The sequence below is a fragment of the Hydra viridissima genome, unplaced genomic scaffold (assembly GCF_058129835.1).
Source record: "Hydra viridissima isolate aposymbiotic clone 2 unplaced genomic scaffold, HvirCarnegie_v1 scaffold_8, whole genome shotgun sequence".
Lineage (NCBI taxonomy): Eukaryota > Metazoa > Cnidaria > Hydrozoa > Anthoathecata > Hydridae > Hydra > Hydra viridissima.
In genome coordinates this window covers 14,933,055-14,952,378 of record NW_028324307.1, presented here as the reverse complement: position 1 = coordinate 14,952,378, position 19,324 = coordinate 14,933,055, and the positions used below count along the sequence as shown (strand labels likewise).

At 29.5% G+C, this 19,324-nt stretch overlaps 1 protein-coding gene and 1 long non-coding RNA gene across 9 annotated transcripts; one reads left to right on the top strand and one right to left on the bottom strand.

Moving 5' to 3' along the window:
* Window positions 1-1,710: 1,710 nt before the first annotated feature.
* LOC145194596 (E3 ubiquitin-protein ligase PDZRN3-like) lies at window positions 1,711-13,077 on the bottom strand. 8 transcript variants are annotated; one of them, XM_090095932.1, is made up of 10 exons: window positions 12,407-13,077; window positions 12,109-12,197; window positions 9,081-9,927; window positions 7,651-7,728; window positions 7,211-7,303; window positions 4,363-4,992; window positions 4,134-4,223; window positions 3,743-3,805; window positions 3,498-3,593; window positions 1,711-3,325 (listed from the first exon to the last, which is right to left on the bottom strand). In XM_090095932.1, the coding sequence occupies exons 3-10, from the start codon at window positions 9,702-9,704 to the stop codon at window positions 1,901-1,903; spliced, it is 3,099 nt and encodes a 1,032-aa protein (XP_089952058.1). In that variant the 5' UTR covers window positions 9,705-9,927; window positions 12,109-12,197; window positions 12,407-13,077; the 3' UTR covers window positions 1,711-1,900. The 8 variants fall into 8 exon arrangements, with proteins under 8 accessions (XP_089952058.1, XP_089952057.1, XP_079928380.2 ...); XM_090095931.1 differs by having other exon boundaries at window positions 12,109-12,186; XM_080072254.2 differs by lacking the exons at window positions 12,109-12,197; window positions 12,407-13,077 and having other exon boundaries at window positions 9,081-9,950.
* Window positions 13,078-14,134: 1,057 nt separating this feature from the next.
* On the top strand, window positions 14,135-16,776 carry LOC149885278 (uncharacterized). Its single transcript, XR_016454983.1, has 2 exons — window positions 14,135-14,319; window positions 14,573-16,776. It is a non-coding gene; the product is annotated as an uncharacterized LOC149885278 (long non-coding RNA).
* Window positions 16,777-19,324: the final 2,548 nt, after the last annotated feature.

Below are 19,324 nucleotides of genomic sequence, written 5' to 3'. Positions count from 1 at the left end.
TTGTAAAAATAAAAAGCTTTTTTACTTTTTTAACTTTTTTCTAACTTCTTTTGGCAGCAATCTGTTAATTTTTAGGAACAAAAAAAAAAACAAGTTGTAAAATAATTCTAACGTTAAGTGTAATCTCCTTAATTACACTTAAACATTAAAATTACCTCCAAGTCGCTACCACCATGTTTATCTGCTAGCATTTGATACTTAGGAGCAAATCTTTCATCTTTAGGACGCCTTACGTACTTGATACCATCGCTACTGAACATGCAAAACTTTGATTCGTCGCTGAATAAGAATTTTCTTTTGAAGTCGATTCAAATTATAAGACCATTTTTTGTAATTCTCTACAAATCCTTCATGAGTTCTCATTATCTTTTTAATTACATTTTTGCTATTTAGCTTCTTTATTTCTCAACGTTACAATTAGTTCATTTCTAGGACGGTAATTTAAACAGTTTGAAGATACGTTTAAACAAAAGGGTATTGGTCACGGCCAGAAAGACCATCCCATTCTAAGAAGATGTCAGAGGTTTGTACTAACGTAGTCTTCGCAATCAATGTTAACTTTTGACAGTCTATTTTTGTATCCATATTAATAAAAAGCATTACCGTCAACTTTGATGACTTTTTCTTTGCAAATTATTTCTTTTGGTATTGTGCTTTGTTGTTTTAACAAATTACTGCCTGATGTCATTTTTTCTGATCAATTAATTGCAAGTAAACAAGATAATAATTTGCAGGGAAACAAAATGACAAATAGTTGCCAAAGTCAGCCCAGTTGACGGTAGTTAAATTGACAAATCAATACTTTTTAATAAAAGGTGAGGAAGCAGTTCGTTATAAAGGTTTTCTAATACAAATATTAAAAGGATTGTTGGAATTTTTTTTTCATTTTTTGTAAAGTCAACTTTAAATTCACACATCTTTTTTTAACGCCAAAGTTAACAAAATGAATAATAATAATAACAAAAAAAAAGCTCGTTAAGTGGCTTGTTACTTGGAGAAAAGATGAGTTTCAGATAGAAACTTTTACTCAAATTGTTTTAACTCATTTCCCAGTAATCCAACTTTAAGATCATTTATTTGCTTTACGTTACATTAGGTTATCGTTCTTTCATCAGAATTTATTATTATTGTTATTGTTATTATTACTATTATTGCTATTATTATTATTGCTATTATTATTATTATTGTTATTATTACTATTATTAATGTTTGTTGTTGTTGTTGTTATTATCATTATCATCATCATCATCATTATTATTATTATTGTTATTATTACTATTATTATCATTATTATTATTATTATTATTATTATTATTATTATTATTATTATTATTATTGTTATTATTGTTATCATCATCATCATTAGGTACGTATGAATATTAAATATTTTCTTTTCTATCATCATCATTACTATCAGTAAGAGATAAGCCCTATGGTAATAATATTAGGCTTTTTTTCGTTTTAAGTAATTCAAATATAACATGACAAAATATCGCATATGGCAAATAAATTCAGCAATCTAACTTTTTTTCATAAAACAAAATGAAATACTAAAAAAATAGCAACAAGACGGCTTTTAACACAATAGATCGCGCTAGAAGTAATAACTACCTTTTTAATAAAATTAAAAAGAAAGTATTATGATTTGGTTGACAACCTTGAGATATTTGAAAAAAACAATTTCGATATACGAACAAAACAACTCGTTCAGAAAAATTGAACATAAACTAGTTATTTAAAATTTTCGTTCAGTTTTTCTACTATACATTACAAAGGAAAATAACCGAGTTAGCAGATTAAATTTGTAAGGAGTTTGCTAAAATATTTATCAACAATTATTTTTAAATTAACGGTGTAGAAGCCAAGTGAGCGTTCAAAGCAAAATTTATATAATTTAAACTTATATTGTTGTGACGTGTATCGGTCCATTAAACACCCCAGATCTATTCCTCTGAGATAAAATCTCTTCAATAGTAATAAAGTTATCGAAAACCGCACCGGGCAGAGTCATGTTACGTTGGACCAGTTCTGCGATTTTTCGCCCTGTTGTATTTTCATATGATGCTTTTATTGCAGCTTTCTCTAAAAGTTTTTGACGGCGATCTTGGTGCCGGACCAACTGTTTTTTTCTCTGATCTCGATCCCAATATTGTCCTTGATATACAGTAAACGCATCATCATCAGTTGTCATGCCACAACGTTCTTTGTTTATTTCTTCTTCTCTCCCTTTTAAAACCTTGTTGCGGGATGAGTTAGTTTTCTTAATATAAACATGTTTTCCGTCTTTAGAGCGGCGCACCCGCCATTCAGCCTCAATTTTTGATGGATCTGGTGCATTTTCTTTTGCTTCCATGCTTTGTATTATTTTAAATTCTTCCCAAACTCTCTTTTCAGTAGAACTCCACCCTGGATGAGGGTCGATTTGAACATGTTTTTCGGGTTTGGTTTTATTTACTTCTTGGCTATTTTTCATAGAAGAGCGCAAACTGCTTATACTTTCACAGTATTTACGATTAATAGCTGGTTGTTCTGCATACTCAACATATGGTAAAATTGGAGCATTTGAAAAGTGCTGTATAGGTAAATTTATTTTGCAAGAATCCTTTACTTTTTGATTTGTAATATTTATAGTGTCTTTTGCTTGAAAACATTCTCGGTGACTCCCTTGCTGGTTAACTCTATGCCTAGCTACAGAGGGTGAGTCTAAGTAAGCTTTCATTCTAGATAAATGCTTTTGTTCTTTTGTCATTGCAAGTTCATTATTATCACTTATTTGCGTTTTATTGCTTTTACCACTCGTTGAAGACGAGTTACTGTCACAACGCGGTATTTTATTTTGATCTTTTGATTCGTCGCTTCCGCAACTTGAACGCTTGTCCGTTTTTTCAAAACCTCCAAGTTTATTTCTCACAAAATTTTTCAAGACTGACGTCATTTTTTCGCTTTTTGTATTTTCTATAGTAACCTCTCGTAATCGCTCGCTATTATTATTTTGGTCATTACTTGTCAATTGAACCTTGCTAGAACTTTGTTCGTGAAATCTAAACTTGTCTGTTGACGAATAGTTGTTAGGAGAAAGTGGTTTATCATGTGTTGCGTTATCCAGACCATTATATTTTAAATTCTCAGCATTTTTCAAATTTTCAGACATTAAGTTTAAGTGTTCAGGATTTTTTAAAACTGCCTCCATTTTAAAGGCACCAGAAGTTTGTGGCGAGGTCATACAATTTCGAGAAGGGAAAAAATTAGATTCAGTTTCTTCGTTTATGCTATCCAATAAGTCTAAATCAGTCTCTTCTGCTTCGTCGAAATATTCACTTGGTTGCTTTAAAAAATCAAAAAAAAAAATTTAAGATTTTTTTTAAAATAACAACTGCATGGGGAGCACCACAATTTGGGAGCTTCAACCCCTCCCACTTTCTGCTTTAAGGTTTATGTAATAAAGCGCTATAGCAATTTTTTAAATTTTTTTATAAGATTTTAAAACCACAACTTACCTCATAAACTGCTCTCGCCACTACTAGTGTAATAGTCTCGTTTTCCTGTAAAATTCTATAAGCTTGTTCTACACTTCTTACATGACATCCGTTAATCTGTTATAAAAACGATATGCTTATTTATTAGAGATTTGCTAATTTTCGCATTATTTAATCGTTTAGGAAGTAATTAGTTTGATTGATTGGAATAATTTGATTGGAAGTAAATAATTTTGATCGGTTTACTAAATTAATCTTTAAATTACCTGCACAATCTGGTCGCCAACCATAATTTTTCCAGTAGTATCAGCTTCGGAACCTTCTTCTAACTAAAATTGTCAAAATTTTTTTTTTTCGTGAGTAAACCTTACATATCTTTTCCCTTTATCAAAACCCATTTTAAATCGATTTATCGGTCCCGGTTTCTCAATTACCCGTGCCAATCCCATGACTCACCATGTTTCAAAACCATTAACACGGCTTCATATGACGTTTTTTAAAAACAATTATTACATAGAAGTATTAAGAAGGAGTTGCTTTTCTAATTAAATTATGAAGTCATTGCAGTTTAACTTCATTGCAAATTTTTAGTTTATAAAAGCTGATTAAGGTAAAAATATATATATATATATCGACAGTAAAACTATGAATACTTACATCTCCAACATAGACAGCTACATCATTTTCATCTCCACCTACGCAGAGAAGCAGACCAAACTTTCCATTAAATTTCCTCAAAACAACCTCCTAAAAATCCGAGCTATTACATAACTATTTAAAAGATCTTCAATATTAACATGATGGAAGACAAACTCTTTTTACAATAACATAAAAAAAAATTATATTATATCAAGTAAAACTTCCTCTAATTACTTGGTTCCTTTACCTCGTATTCAAAATCGTAGTCAAAATTGACAACTTTTTCCACTTCATTCCATTCCTTAGCAGATAAATCTTCGGCGGATGAGGGAAGGATATAGAAAGTACTTAGCCGGTTGGTCTCGCTTTGCTCACTTACGGATTTGTTTCTCATTGTAACCCCAGATGTATCATCGTTTCCTAAGACAGGTAGCGAATGTGTTGCGCTTATTTCAACAGAATCATTGGAAGATACAAGTCGATTGCTACGCGATGATTTTTGCGTAAGCAACGTGTCATATGCTGAATCATACTGTTCATTTTTATTCCTCTCTAAATTTTGCTGATTCATATCTACTCCCTCATCACTAAAGCTAACTGACTCTGCAAACTCATGAGGATTAAGCCAGCGCTTTTGATTGTTAAATTTACATATTGTCTCTTCTGTTTTACAACAATTTGAGTGCTTGCCGTTTTTTTCTTCTTCGCAAGTAACTGCAAACATAACACCGAAAGTTTGGGTACCGACATCGACAACATCGCAAGTGGAACTTTTGCTTATTTGCCGTCGAACCAACATCTTCACAGGATTTCTAGATTCGCGAAAAGCTTTAACAGCTAGTTCGTGTGTTGCGTTTCTTAAATCCACACTGTCAACCTAAAAAAAACTCCGTTGGTTATTGATGAAATCGGATTATCGGGCATTTATATATATAGTTCAAATCTTTTTGCAACATAAGCTGTATGAGCCCTAAGCTTTTAAACGACTTTAAAAAAACGCGCATGAAAAGCTATCAAAGATTAATTGCAATACAGCAGATTAACAACAGCAAAGAAAAAATTTTAAAACCTAGATAAATTTCCTTCACGATAAAGCTAACGAATCCACCTACTTATTTCGCGAAGACTTAGCATCAGCGTTAATTAAATAAACGTTCTTCTGCCTATTCTTTGTTTATTTTAATGAAAAGCGCAATGACCATGAGATCATTAGACAGCGAAATAATATTTACATTTAGATAAAAATAAGGAAAAAAATATTATTGATGTTAAAATTCCGTAAATCTGTAAATGTAAAACTAGTTTGTTATTTTTTAATTCGTTAAATCTTGATAGACAAAATATTCCATAACATTAAAACAAACATTTTTATGAGCAAAATTATACAGAGAGGTTGCCCTCCCAAACATGAAAAAACAAAAATGAACAGCTAACAACGACTCTATCACGACCTTCGAAAACAATAAACTCGACAATTGCAAAATATTACATTCACGGACTATGTTTTTATTTTTAACGAACACAACCGCTGTTATATTTTTTAAAAAAAGACAAAACGCCAGTTGTTGTTGTTTTTTTGCCCAACCTTTATTAAACAATTCCAATGAAGATTATTTTAAATTACGTTACATTTTTTAGCAGCAATTTCTAAATTGAAGTCTTGGTATAGGCTAAAAGATGATTTTTTTCTTTTGGAATTATGGATAATGGATAGGCGGCTATCTTAGAAGATTTAATCCTCTAAAGACAGTTATCGTTTTTTTTATTTTTTTATTTTTTGTTAATACATTAACTAAAACCACAGTTTTTTAGTAATGAAATTTTATAATCCTCAATGACAAAAAATGGCTTCAAAGCAAAATGTTTTAGCTCGAAATCAAAAATCGCCGTATTAAAAGCAAAAACCACGTTTTCAATATCAATAAAAACCTTCGCCCGTACAAAAACCAACATACTTAGTTTTAAAATAACCTTTGAAGTGTAATTTTATTTGATCTCAACATAAGAAAAAGAAGTAAATCCCAAAACAAAAGACAACATAAACCAGAATTATACAAAAAATTAAAAAACTTGTTATCAAAAGTTAATAATTTTCGTTTCTAAAATTAGCTATTTTTTAACTACGTCAATAATTTAAAATCCAGCAAAAATATCGTGTTGTCTCCGACAATTACCGGTATAGTCATAAACACCGTCTTGGTTAAATATTGTGTAACAGGTAGTAAAAACTTAAAGTTTCAGGAAAATTACAGGAAATGAACAGTTATACGGTGAACTATGAAGTCATTTGTTGCGTTCGTTCGGTACGTATAGTGAACTATGAAGTCATTCGTTGTGTTCGTTCGGTACGTATGATGCATGTGAAATGTATTGAATCTTACTCATATTAAAAATACGTGTCTAAAAGGTATCTTATTATAAGTAAAGTTATATATTGTTTTGAAAATTTTTTCTACAAGAATCGATGTTAAAACTTTATATTGATAAAATAGCTATTTATGTATAAAAACATTTAACAAATGCTTATATTTATGAAATTAATATTGAAATAAAAAGTCAACACAAATTTTTACCGCACTAACAGAATAAAAATCTAAATTGCTAAAAGTAGTAAAAAAATCTCTCAACAACTGTTTATCTTACACAACATATTCAAAATATCAACTTTAATTTTATTTTAACACTTTTTAAAGACAGATACTTTTCAAAAATTGATGACGTCGAGTTTGTTTCCATATTTGTTTTCTTTTTTTTCCAAAGTTTACAGAAATGTTTTAAAAAGAATAAAAAATGCAATGTTTTCTTTTTTAACAAAAGTTTACAGAAATGTTTAAAAAAGAATAAACATGACAATGTTTTGACAAGCGCCAAAAGATTTATGAACGGGGAGATTTAGCAGGAAATACTTTCATACATTTGGAACGCAGGAAACATAAAGGACCGCCAAAAAAGTGCATAAAAAGTGTATAAAGAGTTCAATGGACAATAAAAAGAGCGGAAACAAATTGCAGAGATTACTAAGTTAAGTATTCCAATTAAAAAAGCCAACCACTAAAATTTAAAATTAACTTGTAATTCTTAAGGAATACTCTTACCTCTAAAATGCAATCGTGTAATTGTAGTTTACCATGGGCAGCGCCACCTTCTACAATCCGAGATACAATAATACCACTGGAAATTTTCCCGTCCTATAATGAATTACTTAATTAAAGCTAAATTCATTTGTTAAAACTTACGCAAATGAGTTTAAAGATGACAATAATGTCAGAAACAAATGGAATTGTGAGATAAACAGTATTGAAAATAAATTGACAATAGGATCGATTCATTAGTTTCTCCTAAGTATTAACGTCATACCTTGAGAAGGCAAGGGTTATTTATTTAAAATAAATACCTTTCGAATTGTTATCAAAATATATTTCCTGATCTTTTAAATCAGTCTATAAGGGTTTGAGAAGATTTAAGATTGATTTGAAAATTAATAGTTAATCAAGATCACCAAATAAACCTTAAAAAAAAAGTCAATTAAAATTACCTGAGATATACCTCCCATTATATTGAAGCCCAGACTTCCATTAAGCCTTTCCAGATCGATACGTATATCATGAGAGACCTTTAAAGAAAATTTACATGTAGAAAGTTGATTCATCGTTTTCTATATTACCTATATTTACTTTCTCTACAAAATAAAAATCCTACAGCACAATTAAACTGATTTTTTTCTTATTCTTGTCTGTCCCATGAGCATTAAATGATGAAGCAATCCTGCGCTTATAATCGTTATTATCATTATCATAACCGCTGTTTTGTTTGTTACGCGAGGCATGAAGAATTTAGGGTATGTTAACAAGAATCTGAGTCACGTTGAAGAAATTATTTGCTGATAGAAAATTATTCACTATTTGTTTTATTTTATTTGTTTCTTCGCTGTTTATACTTTATTTAAAATGTTTTGTTTACTTTTATTTTATAATAAGAACTGAAAAAAATTTTTTTTTTACTTCACAAGTTTTCTTTTCTTAATGAAAAAAAAGGTTGGGTTTAACGTTAAAGTCAAATCTACAATGAAGACTTTGAATTACTGTCATTTTTTAAAGCCATTCCTAGACGATAATCTTCTAGTAGAAGAAGAAATGAATTCAAAAGGCCGCCCACTATTAATATTGATTTTAAGTATTAATAATCCAAGAAAATGTAAACGCATAACAAGAGCACTTCAAAAATTTTCGTTTCTGTACTTAAATTAATTCGAAGATATGTTTAATAAACAATAACAAAATCAAAACAGATTGTTCTGAGTATTGTTGACGTTACGCATTCTTAAACGAGGAATCGACTAAAAAAGTGAATTGAATGAAAGTTGGGGGATATACCTGACAGATCATAGAACTTAGCACAATTATCAAAAACATAATGAGAAAGAATGTATTACAATTACAACTACAAGCTATTTACGAGTAAAGATATTTGCGAAATGAGCTTGTGAATAATGTATAATATTTAATTTGAAGCTTCTTCTTTTTTTTTTTTTAAAACTTCTGAAGTATGAGAACGAAAAAAAAAAAAATCTATAAAAAAAACGTGTTGTTCTATGTTATTTTTTTTTTAAACAAGTATTCACGAAAAATTCTTGTTATTGATGGAAACAATTAATTGAACTGTTTTTGGCGTTACTTTTTTGTTTTTCATTCATTTCACGTTTCTTTCGTTGAACCGTGTAAATAGAACAATTGCAAGTTGGGTATACAGAGCCTATTAGATAAAATTATTCAACTAAAAGATATTGCCGAGTGACAAAGTCTCGAACTCACAATAAATCAAATGTCCTTAATAGAAACCCGAGCCATATTCAACATGCGCTCGTCTCAAGTTCTAGCCAAATGCCTGAGGCAAACTCCCCACTTTCAAAAAAAACAATAAATTTAGAACTTTGATAAAAAATGCTATCAATTAAAAAATATTTACTTGGTTTCTTTTCATGTCGGAATCTCCTTGAGTAGTGGCAATTCGCACTCGCAGCTCACGAATTTCTTTGTTATATTTTAACGACTCATCGAATAATTGACTTTCTACTTCTGAAACTCGATCTAAATATTCTTTTTCCCTATTCATCAGTTTGTACGACAGACGTTCGTTTTCATGCTCGAGATTAACTATTCTTATTGAACATTGCTTCATTTTTATAGAGAATTCTTTAATACAATCATGAGTCACATCCGCATCATGCCCACAGGCAGAACATTTATCTTTTAAGGCTACGCGGTTACTTCCTTGGTATAAGCACTGTCCTTCATGAAGTTTGTTAAAGCTGTATTTATATATGGCCATGCAACCTTTTTCTTTTTGGCTGCAATACACATTATTATTTTGAATGAGTTTCCATATGAGTTTTGCATCTTTTGTTATAACTGCACTTTCGCCGCAGTATGCGCACGAAGACTTCTCGGCGCTCCAATTTAGCCAGCAAGTCCGACAAAAATAATGACCACAAGGATTTATTTCTACAGGATCTTCTAAAATATAGTTGCATATAAAGCAACTGGCATCCTGGGTTATTGCATCCACGAATCGCTCCGACTCAATACCCATTTGTCAACTATTTGACTATAAAAATTTGGAAGGGTTTTCGGTTTTTACCAAATATCAAAATTATCCGTGCAAAAGGCTAACAGGAATCCCAGCGATTTTTTTTTTAAAAAAAAAACAAAAAAAACATCAACAGCAGGTATTTAATCTTTAAATCGGATCAACAAAAAATTGGATCACCAAAGATAACGGCTTGCGTCTTGTATTAGTGTATTATATTTTTTAACTAAAAAAAGAATATAAATGTATTTTAATGCGCACAAAAGATTTAGTTAAAGATAAAAATTGCTAATTTACTTAACGAGTAAAATTAAGTTTGTTTGCGTTCTTGCTTTAAAACGTAATCCAAAAGTAAATGTTATAAACTAAAAATGTAACATGTGCTCTTCTCCGCTGATCCTTTAACAATGACAAGTTAATTCGTTTAAAAAACAATTTCCTTTACACACTCACTTAATTCCAGCAAAAACAACTTTTGGCCAGTAGACTTACGCAACAAGAAGTTTGTTTTCCTATAGTTTTAATCAACAAACCTTCAGCAGATATATTTATTTTTTTTTTTTGAAAATTAATCGCAGATGATCGATAGATTATATATCTTTGTTTAAGAAAAGAAACGAAACTCTGAATCTTTAGAAGATTCTTAATAGAGCATTTAAAGATCAATCATGTAAGATCTGTAAAAATATACATTCATATATAAACCATAAAATAAATCTCAATCTCAGAGAACTTGCTCAAATAAAATTATTTTAACAAAATGACTTTTTTAGAACAGCATAAGAAACAAATGTCATAATTTAATAGTACTACTTTGTAGTTGGATTATTCCCCAAACGCCGAATCATACTCTTGCACGTGCAGCACTTCCTGATTTACAACTGGTTGAACTTTTTTGTAGTTTGAAATAGCCAATGAATGAAGCATGTCCGATTTTGTGATAATCCCTTTATAAAAAGCGTCAAGTGAAGTACAATGCGAAGTACAAAGTAGGAAAAGAAAACACGTTTTTTAAACATCCTATCTTTTTTTTTTTTTTTTTCCCCCAATGTTTTTTTGTTTTAAGGTTACAAAAACTGCATGTTAATAGGTTTTCCTTTTGAAGATCTAGAGAGTACCTAAAGATCAAATGTGATGTAATCTTATTTGCCTTAATCTTTATTATTGCAACATGTAAAACTATAAAACAAACGAACAAAATGATCCAAAAGTAACTTGTTAAACATACATGAGATTGTTTTCTTGATGACATTACTTTTCTTAATTACATTATTGATGACATGTTCTTGATGACATTGGTAATGAGAAGATGACCGTTGCCACATTTAGTGAGATGACACAGTTGAGGAAAAATTACTCAGATAACTTGTCTAAGATGCAGAGACGATACCGGTATAAGACACGGTTATTGAAGAATATTCTCGAGATGATGCTGTTTACAGAGCTGAAACCGCAAATCGATAATTGATTCTATTCGTATTTAATGCAGTTGAGGCATGACCTATCAGTTATTATTACTAATTCAGAGTAAATATTTTGTCAAATTTACCAAAAAACTGATAGGCTATCTAACTATACTATTTCATAGTATAGTTAGATAATAGATTTAAGAAAATAGTCTTAGAAAGTCAGGTTAAAACAAACAAGAATCTCTAAAGTTTGATAATGAAACGTAATTAAGTAGTCAATGATCTCAAAGGAAACCCTAAACAAAACCTATTATTTGAAGAGTAAAAGCGCTCAAACGAGTTTTGACATCTTTCGGATATTGCAGAGCGGGTTCACAGGAAAATGTTAACTGCGTACTTACAATAGTCTAAACATAGAAAATGCAATTTGGTAAAATAAACCTGTTTCAGGTCAAATACAGTTGTCTCAGTTCCGCATTTTATATGATCATTCAAAAAAAATACGGTTGTCTCAGTTCCGCATTTTATACACAATCATTCAGTTAAATGTTTTATTGCTTCCTGCTCATAATACCCAATAATAATGAGTTTATTCTACCAGTGTTTTTTTAAACAAAATTGATATTATGTATTTCTTTCAATGGGTCTATGAATTTCTTAGATTAATCTGATTAGTTTTTAATTGATCGGTGACGGTAAAATATTTCTTGATAATCTATCTTAATCCTTCTACCCAGATTATCTAGGATCTGCCTTTGATTTATTTCATACATAAACCTTTATTTGGGTGCAACTTTTGCATAACATCCACCAATTTTATAGGTTTTATAGAAGCATACATATAACTTGGTAGCTCATGTAATAGTATAAATCTAAATTGATAGTTCATATAAAACTGGAGCAGGATTATATTCAAACAAGAATATGTTAAAACAACGTACATAATCAGAAAAAACTATGTAAAAAAATATTACAACAAGAAAAGTTAATCAACAAACCGAAATCCTGTGAAAAGTCGTACCGCTACGGCTACAAAGTTTTTCTGAATCCTTGATTGCCATTATTTAGCCATCACCCTTAAAAGAAGCTAAAATGGAAACTTTGTTTCAGTTTAAAAATCGATTCAGGCTCCGGACACAATAAACACACAAATTTCCGTAATAACTTCAATTGTAAAAAAAGGTCTTTGTGTAAACATTCCAATTGAATAAAGAGAAAAACCACTTCTTTCAACGTGAACGTTTCCCAATTCGACCTCGCATTTATAAAGAATATATTTGAAAGTTTGGAACTCACTTTTCTATTATTCTTCATATTCTGTTGATAGAGTTTTATGAAGTTCTTCACTCTACTTTGTCGCATATCGTGTTAAAGAAAAATGCTAGCGTCGAACCTTAGTTAAGGCGATTTACTGTGGTGGACCTCTCTCATAAAAGGTTGTGAGAAAAAGCCATATGATTAAGCGGTGCCTTACTACTTACTTAATATATTCAAATAAAGCGGTTTTTATTTTCTTAGAAACATAGAAACTTAATAACTATCGGACTTATCTTAAATTGTTCGGCGATTTTTTAGTGTTAAATTTAAATACAAAAGCGTCACATCGCGCCGCTAAGCTTTTTCGATTTAACGGAACAGTGCAAGTTTATATCAAACGATCGTAATAATCGTTTATATACAATCAGCGTTTAATGTGTTTCAGAAGCTCTACTATATTTGCGAAAAGTAAACAAAAATGATTCACGAATTACCATATCATGTTTTTTATTTTGGATGCATTAATATTAATATTTAAGTAACGAACAATCAGCAAGAAGATCTTTTTTAAGAAATTATTAACAAATATTTAGACGCACTTCGCTTTTTTTAAATCACAGTAGAGACGCAAACTTTTACAAAGATCAATCGTAGTTTTTTTCAAATTTCCGTCAGTTGCCTAAAAAACGATTTCCGTGCCCACTTTATTAAGATAAATACAAGACAAATTTATTTTTTCCTAATATTAAAAAAAAAAAGATAAAAAAAAACAAACTGAAATTAATTTTAGCTGTAGAAATGTAAAGAAATAACTGTCTATTGTTAGGTATTCGCAAACGGCAATTTTTTTTTTTTTTTTGTAAAAAAATGGAAATTCGTATTAGAGCATACGTTTATCAGTTTAACTTTTAACTTAAATAAAATATTCATAAAAGCAACGCCGAATTTTACTCATTTATTTAAAACACACAAATGATTAGGTAATGATTGCAAATATTTTAAAATATATATAAAAATCACTAAAAAGTTTAAAACTATTCAAAAAACCAAGTTTCACCTAAATTATTCATTGCTTTGTAGTTATTTGTTATATAAATGTAATTATGTAAATATAGTAAATTATTATAAATCCTTTAGATTGCTTATATCTTTCCCGCCTAAAACATGTTTTGAAAAAATAGTTTAAATTAAAATGCACTTCAAAAACTTGTGTCGTCTTAAGACGTACGTCAAGCTTATTGCCGAAAAACTGTATTTAAAGAGCCTTGCAAATAAACCCAACGACAGCTCTTACACTTAAAAACACGAAGTTACGTTTCTTATATTATGTTTCATCATAAAATTAAAGCGACGCATACCAAAAATTTAGCAAGTTAAAACATTTAAAACAAAACAAATTCTGCAATACTGTTACCAGTCCTCTGGCAATAACGAGGAATAATAACCAGTTCTCATTCTTGATCAGCAAAGACAACTTGAATAGCGATTTTTCCCCAAACCATCATGACTAAAATACTAAAAACTGTGAAAACTGTTTTAATTCGTGAATAACTGAATTTCGTTAGCAGTTGATACTGTATGTTTCAGAGCAAATACAGGATCAGTCAAGCTACTTTAACATAAATAATCCGTCAAAATGCCTGATTTAAAAAAAATATACACATAAAAAATGGCGTAAAAATAGTACTCCAAAATACAATAAAGTGAGAGTTGGAAAAACAAGTATCACAAGTTTGCCACCAGCAAAATAACCTACCTCTGAACGCAAGTTCAATGATGGCGCCACGCCGCGTTTTTCATTAAAAAAAAATACAATTAACTATTGTTCAAAACAACAAACAGCAAACTGCGTAAACAAGATGGTTTTGCCTGTCGACCAAGCTGGTTGTTGTTCGTTCTTCTTATTTTAAAGAGAGTTTTAACGTAAAGGCAATACTATGCAGAGTTATAAGGTAGATATAAGTTTGTGATTTGCAAAAGGGCAAGACTGCGGTTCCGTCGTCATTAAACAAAGCTGCGAAACGCAAAAGAAAACAAGTCTTCCTCAAAGCAGCTTTTTTTTAAAATTGCTTTAGTTTGAACATGAAATTAATATTAAAAATTACAACTATTATACTATTATTATTATTATTATTATAAATATAACTATTGTTTTAATAAACTAAAAAACAAGAAGCTGTCTAACTTTTGCATTTTTGTTTTCAGAAATTGATTAGATTTACCGACAGTCATCTGATACAGTTATAAAAAACCGCCCGTGGAGATTAGAGACAAGGGCAAAATCAATAAGTATTTGACACAAAACTATTAGGGTAAAGTTGTTTAGTTAAGAACAAAAGTTATGGTAGTGACGAAATACTTTAGATTTATGCGCGTAGCATTGTTTAAAAACGAATATTGTTACATGTTGTTTGGATTATTTGTATGTATTTTTCTGTTTTTTTGTTTTTGTCATGTTATTAGATTGTCAAAAAACATGACCTGACGATTTAGAGAAAACTGTCAGTCCAAGTAGGTCGAAGTAAGAAAAAAGTTAAAAGCAATTTTTGATATTCTCATTATGATAATGTATTCATGTATTTGTTATTTGCCAATAATAAAATAATAAAGAAAGCAGTTTTTTTTTGTAACATAAATCTCTTCTAACTCTACGACTTTTTGAAGGTAGATTTTTTTAAATTGGCTACCAGCATACTTTACACTTACTTAAAAGTTTGTTTTTTTTAATTTTTTTCGTTCTTCTTTATTGTTATTCTTTTAAAAAAGATGTAAAGTAACACTTATCAAGAAAAAAAATGGCAAAACAGGAGGTGAACTTAGAGCAAATAAAAATTAATCTCTAAAATCAAGTTTTCCTTGAAATACTCATTTTTGTTTGTGGCAACTCTTCGTTGTTTTAAGTCAAAACCAGCTGTTTGTTTAATGCACGTGGCCCTAAAAAGTGAGTTCTGCCAGAAAAAATGTAGGAAAACAAAACAGATCCCAAAACTCTAATATTTAGTTTAAAATTGAAACATCTATCCAATCAAACCATCCCCATTTTAATAGGAGTTTCGTAATCCATTGTAACAAGAACAATAAATGTGGACAGTTTTTGGCATCAAGTTTTCTTTTTCTGTAAAGCAAATCCCGTTATTGTCACCCCATGGTGACATGTTTGATGGATAATTAAACTGTGCATTCCAAAAATTGACACTCTAATCCAAACACGTGGCCAAATGGAAAAAACTCTTTTAAAGAATAATGTAAAATTAACAACAAAGTAACTTATTTTGATGAAAATGGTTGTTACAATAGCGAATGCCCCATTATCATTCTTCGTTAGAGAATTACTAAATAAAAATAGTAATAATAATGCTAATAATAATAATAACAAAAGTAATAAGAATGTTGATGATGATGATGATGATGATGATGATGATGATGATGATGATGATGATGATGATGATGATGATGATGATGATGATGATGATGATGATGATGATGATGATGATGATGATGATGACAATAATAATAGCAATAGTAGTAATAATAATAATAGTAGCAGTAGTAGTAGTGGTAGTAGCAGTAGAAGTAGTAAAAATAATGATAATTGTAAATCACATTATACTCGCTCTTACAAACACCTTTTTAGTATTTTGTTACAAAAATGGAAAAAAATACTGAGGCACAATATGGTGTTATTACTCTTTAGTATCTTTTTTTTTTTTTATTGAGTCGAGAATGTTTCAGCATCAAAAAAAGCCCTCAAAAATTTTTGGATATTTTTGTCATGAGTGGAGAAACATTTTTGAACGAGACGGAAGATTATTTCGAATGAAAATTCCTTAACAAAGAATTTATAAACATAATGAAAAAAACGAAACATCAAAACGAGGGAAGATATAAGGTAATAGAAAAACTTATCAAAAAACAATAATAATAACCTATATAACTATTAATCTGCAGTAAACCATTGCACAACATTGTGCGCAATCATTGACATTTATTGTTTTATTGATAATGGAATTTTGTGAATGGTTGCGCACCTAAACTAGGCTTTACATCTTATCCTAATACGTATACGTGCGTGTTTGAGCGAGTCCTAGGCTAGAATGTTCTAAAACAAAAATGATAAACATTTATTTAACGGTCTTTATTTACATAATTGACCCAAAATAATTTTTTTATTTCTTGAAAGCACTTTCCCGGATGATTTTTGATTGAACCAAATGTGCCATTTTTTTGCAGCATTTATTATAACTAGAACTAGTGGAAAAACAAATAATAGAAATAAAAAAACGTACGCAAATTTTACCATGGCAGTAATCTGCGTTTAAATCCTGTGAACATTAAATATCCAACGACCAGCTCGTCAATATCTTTCAGCCTTCGCCATTAAGTCAGAAATTTGTTCAAATGCTTTTTCTAAAATAAAATTTAAGCGAGTGTATGGAAAACGATTAGCGTAATCTCGTTGCTTAAAGACGATAAACTCAAATGTTGGTTGAGAAAATATACATGTACTTTACAAGTTTTCTTGTTTTGCAACTTAAAATAAAATCAAATCGACATGTTTAAACCATATAAAGATTATTAAATCGCCATTTTGACTGGTGGATTATTTATTTAGTAGATTTTTTAGCGTCTTATAATTTAAATTGTCTGTAATAAAGCTTTTTTGACATAAACATTTTTCAATTAATTGTAAAACAATTGGATAGGATCTGCTTTTAATAATAAAATTCAATAAATATCATATAAATTATACAAACCATTAGTTTCAGAACTGTATATGGTAAAATTACGCAGAAAAACTGGTAATATGTTTTATTTCGTTTTTGTTGCAAATTTTTTTTATTTTAGACAGAAAAAAAAAAGGTTTATTTTCTTCATTACGTAAAAAACTGCAGCAAAATTTGTAAAATATTTTGTAGGAAAAAAAAGTTAACGAAAACTGTTTTTTTTTTTTTAACATTAATCTTCAAAAGGTATATATATATATATATCTAAAAAAAACAGTAATAAATATTAGATTGGTCTGGTTGCAGCAAAGAGTCGGCGAGACTTTTTTTGCTTAAGGAGAAATTTTGATTATCGCTCAGCTGACGGAAACCGTTTATCAATTAAAGTCTGAAATTAAAAATTTACGCACCTAGTGTAACAAGCAACGTTATAAACAATCAAACTATACGGATTTAGTTAAATTAATAGAACCGTTTCACTTGACTTGGAGTTTCCAAGGGGTGCTATTTCATACAATTATAACCGTTCTGTAAATTAAAACAGCTCTCATTGAAACTATCAAAACTATTAAACAATTAAAATAAAACAACGAAGTTAATAATTGTAGATTTGTCTTTGTGAAATTTAGGAGGGGAAATTATTTTAAGCAATTTAACAAATAATTATCAAGGGGGGGGGGGGTACTTTGATACGCTCGTGTAAAGTAAGGCGATCTGAAAAGAAAAGAAAGAGTGACAGTCTCCCGTGCAGAGGGGGATCGGGCAATTTTCTTTTAATGTCAAAATTTTCATGGACATTTCGTATTTATGTTGCACAATTGTTTTTCTTATGTACTAGTAATATTTAGTTGATTAACACGTCACCTGTACAACTTTATATATTGTGATAATGTATAAAGTTGTATGGGTCACGTCATCCATACAACTTTATATATTATCACAGATGAAGTATTTAAATAGAGCTCCTCATAAAATTACGGCTAAGTAAGTTAAAAAAAGGTAAATATGTTTAGGCTAGCTAAATGGCTATAGCTTAGACTAGCACTGATAAATATAAAACTGTTTTTTAAACAATTTTTTTAAAACAGTTTTATATTTACCACTATCAATTTAAGTTTAACTTATATTTACTTAATTTCTTTTAATTCATGATATGTAACGTTTGCTAGTAATATAAACTGTGTAATTCCAAACTAAGTTATAAAGTTGTTATAAATTTGAAAGCAATAAATTCTAAGTCTTTTGTCTGTTCTTACTATAAAATAGTGGTTCAAACTTTTTAAATATTGTACCTTAAAATGACTTTAGTGAAGTAAAATTAACATTAAAAACGAAATATTTCGTCTCGGGCATTTTTTTCCCATTATGGACAACGCAAGAGTAAATTACAGTCGATTATATATAATTGACCACAAATTTATTTACTGCCTATTTTATAAATTTGAAAAAATTTTAAAAATTTAACTTTTTTATGGTTGAAACTATTTTCATAAACGAAATTGAGCTTGATATAATGAATGCCCTAAATTATTACCTCTAGCTTTACTAAACGTAGAACTGTAACAAGTGGCTTTCAGTCATCGCTGTTATTCTAATGCTTCCTACTGGTCCACTTCTTTTACTTTAAAGTTTTCTTTTTTCGAACCACTCATTTTTTAAATGGGTCTTGTTGAAAAATATTAAGCAAGTATGAAAAAGGCATCAAGTTCAATATTTAAACTAAACAAAGAAGTAAAATAAAAAGCAAATGATTAATAAATCAAATAATACAACTAATAAGAAAAGATATTTGCAGTTGAATACGAATTGTTTTTGTTTTTTTTAATAATAAATTACCAAATTTAATACAAAATATAGAATAGCATGAAACATAAATAATTTTTGATGCTTAATAATTAAACTAATATATGTTTTAAATTTTTCAGTGAGCAATGATAAAATAGCTTACCTCGATGCTGAGAGAATACCAGCAAGATTGCAGCTTCCAAGCGCAAGCCAAGCAGTATTTATATAACGCTATTTACCTGTAAATATTTGACCCAATCTTAATTTTTTATTCTCGGTGTTGTTTGTAATATTTGCCGGCTCTTATAAAACATTAAAATGCATAGCGCGGAACTTGAAAATTCAGAAAGCAGATGAATTAAACAAAGTACTCTGTCATATTAGTGCGATAAAAACAACCATTTAGATTTATGTATCTTGTTCTTATAGTAGGTGTATACGCTTCTCA

Excerpts from the sequence above, each read along its gene's own strand:
- LOC145194596 (XM_090095932.1), bottom strand. The coding sequence starts at position 9,704 with ATGGGTATTGAGTCGGAGCGATTCGTGGATGCAATAACCCAGGATGCC. Across the intron at positions 7,304-7,650 it reads TAATGGGAGGTATATCTCAG|GACGGGAAAATTTCCAGTGG; the intron begins GTAATTTTAATT and ends AATTCATTATAG. Across the intron at positions 3,594-3,742 it reads TTGGCGACCAGATTGTGCAG|ATTAACGGATGTCATGTAAG; the intron begins GTAATTTAAAGA and ends TTTTTATAACAG.